Consider the following 7,881-nt stretch of genomic DNA (forward strand, 5'->3'; position numbering starts at 1 on the left):
AGAACAGTGCGTTTTTCAATTCAAGTCTGAGTTTTGACATTAGACTGCTTAACTTTCGGATTCTAAAGGGGATTTCATGGAGAGAGAGAGAGAGAGAGAGAGAGAGAGAGAGAGAGAGAGAGAGAGAGAGACCCCCTCAAATAGCAACCAACACTGCTCTAACACCCTCAAATAACAACCAACACTGCTCTAACACCCTCAAATAGCGATCAACACTGTTCTAACACCCTCAAGTAACAACCAACACTGCTCTAACACCCTCAAATAACAACCAACACTGCTCTAACACCCTCAAATAACAACCAACACTGCTCTAACATCCTCAAATAACAACAACACTGCTCTGACCCCCTCAAATAACAACCAACACTGCTCTAACACCCTCAAATAACAACCAACACTGCTCTAACACCCTCAAATAACAACCAACACTGCTCTAACACCCTCAAATAACAACCAACACTGCTCTAACACCCTCAAATAACAACAACACTGCTCTGACCCCCTCAAATAACAACCAACACTGCTCTAACACCCTCAACTAACAACCAACACTGCTCTAACAACCTCAAATAGCGATCAACACTGTTCTAACACCCTCAAGTAACAACCAACACTACTCTAACACCCTCAAATAACAACCAACACTGCTCTATCACCCTCAAATAACAACCAACACTGCTCTAACACCCTCAAATAACAACAACACTGCTCTGACCCCCTCAAATAACAACCAACACTGCTCTAACACCCTCAAATAACAACCAACACTGCTCTAACACCCTCAAATAACAACCAACACTGCTCTAACAGCCTCAAATAACAACAACACTGCTCTGATCACCTCAAATAGCAACCAACACTGCTCTAACACCCTCAAATAACAACCAACACTGCTCTAACACCCTCAAATAACAACCAACACTGCTCTAACACCCTCAAATAGCAACTAACACTACTCTAAACACCCTCAAATAGTGACCAACATTGTTCTAAACACTCTCAAAATAACAACCAACACTACAGTCAAGAGAGCAGCAGTGTTGAGGGAAGGTAGAGGCAGGTAGCTTGGTCAGGTGAGAGAAAAGAGGCAAGGTGAAAGGTGAGACAGGTATTGTAAACAGGTAGGAAGTCACTGGAGGTCACCACGGTTACTATGTCAAATTTGGGTAAGAATGGAGTAAAGGAGAAGCTAGGTCAGAGAGAGGTCAGAGAGAGAGAGAGAGAGAGAGAGAGAGAGAGAGAGAGAGAGAGAGAGAGAGAGAGAGAGTCGGTTTATACATAACATTTTTGTCCTGCTTGTGTGTGTGTGTGTGTGTGTGTGTGTGTGTGTGTGTGTGTGTGTGTATGTGTGTTTTACTGTTTGATCTGCTGCAGTCTCTGACGAGACAGCCAGACGTTACCCTACGAAACGAGCTCAGAGTTCATTATTTCCGATCTTCGCATAGGAGACCAGGCACACACCACACACCGGGACAACAAGGTCACAACTCCTCGATTTACATCCCGTACCTACTCACTGCTAGGTGAACAGGGGCTACACGTGAAAGGAGACACACCCAAATATCTCCACCCGGCCGGGGAATCGAACCTCGGTCCTCTGGCTTGTGAAGCCAGCGCTCTAACCACTGAGCTACCGAGTGTGTGTGTGTGAGTGTGTGTATGTTAAGTGTACGGCGACTATCAAGGAGGGAAAAAAAGAAAATATTGGAAAGATCTGAGAGAAAACCATTTTTATTATTTATTCTTTTTTCTTTTTGTTCTGATTGACTTATTGATGACTTACTGATGTATTTATATTCCTTTACTACTATTTTGTACGTGTAAGTGTCAATGTCAATAAAGTGTCTGGTGAAGGATGACTCTTCTCTACTACCCGTATTAAAAAACGCCGTCCCCTCTCACTACGACAATTTTGCAAGGCGACAGAGACAACTGGCCGGGTTTGCAAGACATTTTCTCCTTTTAATAAACTAGAAATCATGCCAATCTATCATCAGAACCATAAAAATACTCTTTACCTCTTCAGTACCATTACGCTTTTCTATACTCATTCTTGTTACTATATGGTGATCTTATGCCGTTTCAGAAACTTATGTGGGACTTTGACCGTTAATCTTCTAACCTCCATAGACCATTCCGAATATCAATAAAATGGTCTATTCATGCACAAATATCAAGGTAAAAATGTGTTCCAGTATAGAAGGGGTTAAAAACATGGGCATCTTCAATTGAAGCCATTGGAAAGCAGTGATGGCGGGAGAACAAAGCATTTCCGAATACTTGTCAACGCTTCTCTCTTGCAGGTGTCCACGAAAGGCCGCTCTGTCCTTATCACCGGCTGTGATACTGGCTTCGGTTTGCACTTGGCTCTACATCTGCACAAACTGGTGGGTCTGTGCGTCTGTTTGTTTGTCTTGTTTGTCTATCTATCTATTATAATTCTTTCTGTGTGTGCGTGTCTGTGTGTCTATCTGTCTGTCTGCGTACCTGTTGAATCTGCCTATTAATCTGCTTATTTGTCCATTTATCTTTCTGTCTGTAAAAAGGAAAGGAACTAAGAACTATATAGAAGGAAATAGAGAGAGAATAAAAGAAAAGGAAGAGAGGAACAATAAGAAATGAAGGAGTAACTTTTTCTTTTTATCAGTTAGTCACTCTGTCTGTCTTTGAAACTAAAACTATGGAAATGAAAAGTAAACCAACAAAATCACTATTACTGGTCAAATGAAGAAAAAAAGGGAAGAACATATAGGGATAAAAAATAGGGAAGGGAGAAAGATAGGGAGATGGACAGGGGACAGACATAAATGAGGCATCTGGAAAACAAAAGAGACCGTAAAGTTAGAGCAAAGATAGATACGGAAGGAATATGAGAGAGAGAGAGAGAGAGAGAGAGAGAGAGAGAGAGAGAGAGAGAGAGAGAGAGAATAAATGTGACACGTGACGAGTGAGAGATGAAAGAAACACTAAATTAGACATCTGGAGAAGACAAAGGAACTGAACTCCCACTGCTCAGGCCTACACTTCTCCTTAACTGTGTCCTACATCTTCTCCTTGCATCCTGAAACAGTAATTCGAGTCTCCTGAATCAGTTTGAGTCTTGTTAAACTTCAGTAACACGTGTGTTTGCTGCGGTAAAGTGTGAGATCTCTCTTTCTCTTTTTCTCTCGCTCTTTCTACTGAAATATAAAAAAAATGCCTCCTGAAATAGCAGTTCCAGTCTCCTGAATTACTTTGAGTTTTGTGAAGTTCCAGTTACTCGTCTGTTTGCTGTGGGAAGGTGTGAAGGCCTCTCTCTCTTTCTCTCTCGCTCTCTCCCTACAGAAATATGAAAAATACCTCCTAAAAATAGTAGTTGGAGTTACTTGAATCAGTTTAAATCTCGTGAAGTTCCAGCGACTCTTCTGTTTGCTGTGGGAAAGTGTGAAGGCGTCTCTCTCTTTTTCTCTCGCTCTCTCAAAAAAAAAAAAAAAAAAAAAACATTAACAACACTCCTACAACAAAAACACAATGTAGTTCCTATATTCTTACGAGACTACACTCCTTTAACATCTTGAGTAACACGACTCGTTTCCATATTCATTCTGTTTACTATTTAGTGATTTCAAACTTTTTCAGAAACTTATTTGTGGGATCAGAATAGTGAAGGCTCTGGCTATTAATCTTCTGACCTCCATAGACTCTTCATGATGTAAATAAAATGGTCTGATAGTATACAAATATCAAGGTAAAAATGTGTCCCAGTACTGAAGGGGTTAATTCTTCCCTTCAGGGGTTTCGAGTATTTGCTGGCTGCCTTCAAGCGGACGGACGTGGAGGGGCAGGAGCCGCGAGCTTACGGAAACTGAAATCCGATCGCCTTCACGTGGTGCAACTGGACGTCACCTCGCAGACCCAGGTGGACAAGGCAGTGAAGGAGGTCAAGAGGTTATTGCCAAACGGAGGTGAGAGAATTGGAGGTTAAGGAAGAGGTCTTGGAAGATTTGAATTTTAAGAGACGATCTGAGAGAGAGAGAGAGAGAGAGAGAGAGAGAGAGAGAGAGAGAGAGAGAGAGAGAGAGAGAGAGAGAGAGAGAGAGAGAGAGAGAGAGAGAGAGAGAGAGAGAGAGAGAGAGAGAGAGAGAGAGAGAGAGAGAGAGAGAGAGAGAGAGAGAGAGAGAGAGAGAGAGAGAGAGAGAGAGAGAGAGAGAGAGAGAGAGAGAGAGAGAGAGAGAGAGAGAGAGGAATAAAAAAGAAGTGAGAGAAAAGGCAAGACTTGTACAATGGTCAGGTTTACGACACTGAAGACCATAATGGATTAGAGAAGAACCTTAGCATACCTTGCGTTACTGTTTTGCTACCTCCTCCTCCTCCTCCTCCTCCTCCTCCTCCTCCTCCTCCTCCTCCTCCTCCTTCTCCTTCTCCTCCTCCTCCTTCTTCTCCTCCTCTTCCTTCTTCTCCTTCTCCTCCTCCTTCTTCTCCTTCTCCTCCTCCTCTTCCTCCTTCTTCTTCTCCTTCCTCTTCCTGTTCCTTTTCATTAACTTTATCGTGTTTTCTCCTTGAACAAGTAAAATATGCTCAATCCTGATGACTGACCTTGGAAATTTAGCTCATGTTACTCCATTTCTTAATCTTACCTAGGTTTTTATTGTTCTTTTTTTTGGTTTATTTGTCACTGCGCTCCCTTTTCTTAAATCAAAGGCTACACGTAATGAAAAATATTCAGCAAGACGCTTGATTGATCCCGTGTATCAAAAATGTTAAAAGGTTCTACTCCTTCCTTTGCATTTCTTTGTATTTGCAGTCTTCTATCATCTTCCTTCCTTTGCATTTCTTTGTATTTGCAGTCTTCTATCATCTTCCTTCTTTTGTATTTCGTGGTGTATTCATCCTTGTATACTCTTCGTTCTTTTCCACAAGCCCTGTCTCCCTCAAAGGTGATATATTTCTCCAGAATGCAAGAGTTAACCAGTACTCTCAATTCCTCTGGTAAATTTTGGAACTCCCTGCTTCTGTATTTCCAACCTACTTAAGAGGAAGGTTTCTAGACATTTATCCCTCTTTTTTGGCTAACTCTTTTGGATCTGCAAGTGGACTGGCAAGTAAGTGAGCCTTTTTTCATGTTCTGTTACCCTTTGTTAGCTTTCCTCTCTTACATATATATTTCGTTGCATTCCTCTAACGTTACTATCCTGCTCCTGCTTTCATATTTCGCTCTATTCAACTCTCCTGTCCCTCCTCTCTCTCTCTCTCTCTCTCTCTCTCTCTCTCTCTCTCTCTCTCTCTCGCTAGAGGTGCTGTGGGGCCTCGTGAACAACGCTGGCTGGGCAACATTCGGGGACGTTGAGTGGGTGTCACTAGATACCGTGAGGCGAATTGTGGATGTGAATGTGATGGGTACGATTGCCGCGACCAAGGCCTTCCTGCCGCTACTCAGGAAAAGCAAAGGTAAGAGGTGCGATGAAGAGAGAGAAAGGGAAGAAAGGAAAGAGGGAGAGTAAGAGAGGGAGGGAGGTAAAGAGGGATAGAGTAAGTGAGAGAGAGATGTGTATAGATAGTGATGTAAATTTTTTTCTGGTAATGAGGAAATAAGTAATCTATAAAGACTTTTTTTCTTCTTCCTCTTCTTCTTCTTCATCTTTTTCTTTCTCTTTCTAAATCTCCTTTTCTTTTTTCATTCTTCTTTTTTTTCTTCTTCTTTTTCTTCTTCTTCTTTTTCTTTTTCTCCTTCTTCTTCTTCTTCTTCTTCTTCTTCTTCTTCTTTTTTCTTTTTCTTCTTCTTCTTCTTCTTCTTCTTTTCTTCTTCTTCTTCTTCTTCTTCTTCTTCTTCTTCTTCTTCTTCTTCTTCTTCTTCTTCTTCTTCTTCTTCTTCTTCTTCTTCTTCTTCTTCTTCTTCTTCTTCTTCTTCTTCTTCTTCTTCTTCTTCTTCTTCTCCTCCTCCTCCTCCTCCTCCTCATCATCATCATCATCACCATCATCTCCTCTTCCTTTTCTTGCATTTCCCATGCCCACCCACTTACACACACACACACACACACACACACACACACACACACGCCCGGTAGCTCAGTGGTTAGAGCGCTGGCTTCACAAGCCAGAGGACCGGGGTTCGATTCCCCGGCCGGATGGAGATATTTAGGTGTGTCTCCTTTCACGTGTAGCCCCTGTTCACCTAGCAGTGAGTAGGTACTGGATGTAAATCGAGGAGTTGTGACCTTGTTGTCCCGGTGTGTGGTGTGTGCCTGGTCTCAGGCCTATCCGAAGATCGGAAATAATGAGCTCTGAGCTCGTTCCGTAGGGTAACGTCTGGCTGTCTCGTCAGACTGCAGCAAATCAAACAGTGAAACACACACACACACACACACACACACACATCCGCTTCTGAAGTCCAGCCGTAGGAGAGGAAGGAGTTGAAACAGTTGATTGATGTAAATAAGAAACACGTGACGTGATGGATGAGCGAGAACAATAAATCAATGGAAATTACAATGATGCGATGAGTAATGAGAAATAATGACGATGAAATGAACTGGATAATTTATGAAGCGAGACTGTGAAAGAGAAAGAGAAAGAGAAATGAATATCGATAGGAGTAGACTGGGCTGGGTTGGGTTAGGTTAGAGTTGAATTTGGGTTAGGCTGGGTTGGGTTAATTAGGTCTAGGTAGGTAAAGGTTAGATTGACTTAAGGTAAGGTAAGGTAAGGTAAGCTAAGACAAGGATAAGGATAACAAACGTTGGGTAAATGTATAGAAAGCAATAAAGGGAAGAAATGAGAGTTAGATACGTTGTTTGTCTTACACGTATATGAAAAAAAGAAGAAAGTAATGATTAATGTGCTGAAAAATACGAATGAGAATAAAAAAAAGAGTAAAGGAAAAAGAATAAATTGTTCACTTTACAGACATAGATAAATTAATAATAGCTTGGAGCGCTTTACATATTGACAATAACTATTAGAAGAAAATTAAACCAAAATCAATCCTTTTCCACTGGTGTGTGTGTGTGTGTGTGTGTGTGTGTGTGTGTGTGTGTGTGTGTGTGTGTGTGTGTGTGTGTGTGTGTGTGTGTGTGATTTCTATATTTGAGCAACAGTGTGCTGAATTTTCCCCTAGACTTTGTTTGTCTTAATTTCTTACTCATGAGGAACAAGAAGATGAAGAAGAAGAAGAAGAAGAAGAAGAAGAAGAAAAGGACGATGATGATGAAATAAAGAAATGAAAGCACCATGAATGAAAATCTTACCGTTTGAAATAGCGGAGAGTCAAGCTTCACATAACTACCGTTTCAAAACAGCAAACATGTTTACAGGGATACAATAACAATATCTCAAATCCAGCAGCAAGGCAGGATGAAAAACAAGTGATGTCAGATAAACGAGATTCGAGGCTGCTATAATTATCTGAAACCACGAATCAACCATGAATAAACAGAGAGAAAAAAAATCAAATAACCTTTTTGAAATACTGAGAGTTTCATCCATGGACGTGTTTTGAGAGACATAGCATTTCAAACACAGCCCAATGCATTAAAAACATCTCTCTATTGGACCAGAATAAGAAGGAGAAGAAGAAGACATCACAGGACTATAAGACCAACGTCACATTTACCAACGAGCAACAGAACACTTTGCATATCAGCCATTCCCTATGTCGTCTTGGATCAGATGACACAGTTCCACCTGGAATGCATAAGGTAAACAAACCGTGACGTTGACAAGATCCACCTCCATTCCTTCTACGCATTCTTACTCTCTCCTCCTCCTCCTGTTCCACGGGTTTTTATGAATGGTTGGTCTCGGGCGTGTTCCCAGGCCAGCACTCCACCGCGGGACGAGGCGAAGGGAAATTGCGATCGTGTGGCAGAAGGAAGAGCGACTACAGGGCAGGAGAAAGTGTGG

General features: G+C 41.7%; 1 protein-coding gene across 1 annotated transcript in view; it reads left to right on the forward strand.

The window, feature by feature from the left end:
* The window catches only part of LOC123518420 (D-beta-hydroxybutyrate dehydrogenase, mitochondrial-like), a 49,910-nt gene that overhangs the window by 2,778 nt on the left and 39,251 nt on the right, over nt 1-7,881 (forward strand). Inside the window, exons 3-5 of the mRNA XM_045279238.1 lie at nt 2,307-2,390; nt 3,776-3,947; nt 5,275-5,430. Of these exons, the coding sequence (XP_045135173.1) occupies nt 2,307-2,390; nt 3,776-3,947; nt 5,275-5,430 (412 nt within the window). The remainder of the gene's footprint in view (nt 1-2,306; nt 2,391-3,775; nt 3,948-5,274; nt 5,431-7,881) is intronic.

The sequence above is a fragment of the Portunus trituberculatus genome, chromosome 43 (genome assembly GCF_017591435.1).
Source record: "Portunus trituberculatus isolate SZX2019 chromosome 43, ASM1759143v1, whole genome shotgun sequence".
Classification (NCBI taxonomy): Eukaryota; Metazoa; Arthropoda; class Malacostraca; order Decapoda; family Portunidae; genus Portunus; species Portunus trituberculatus.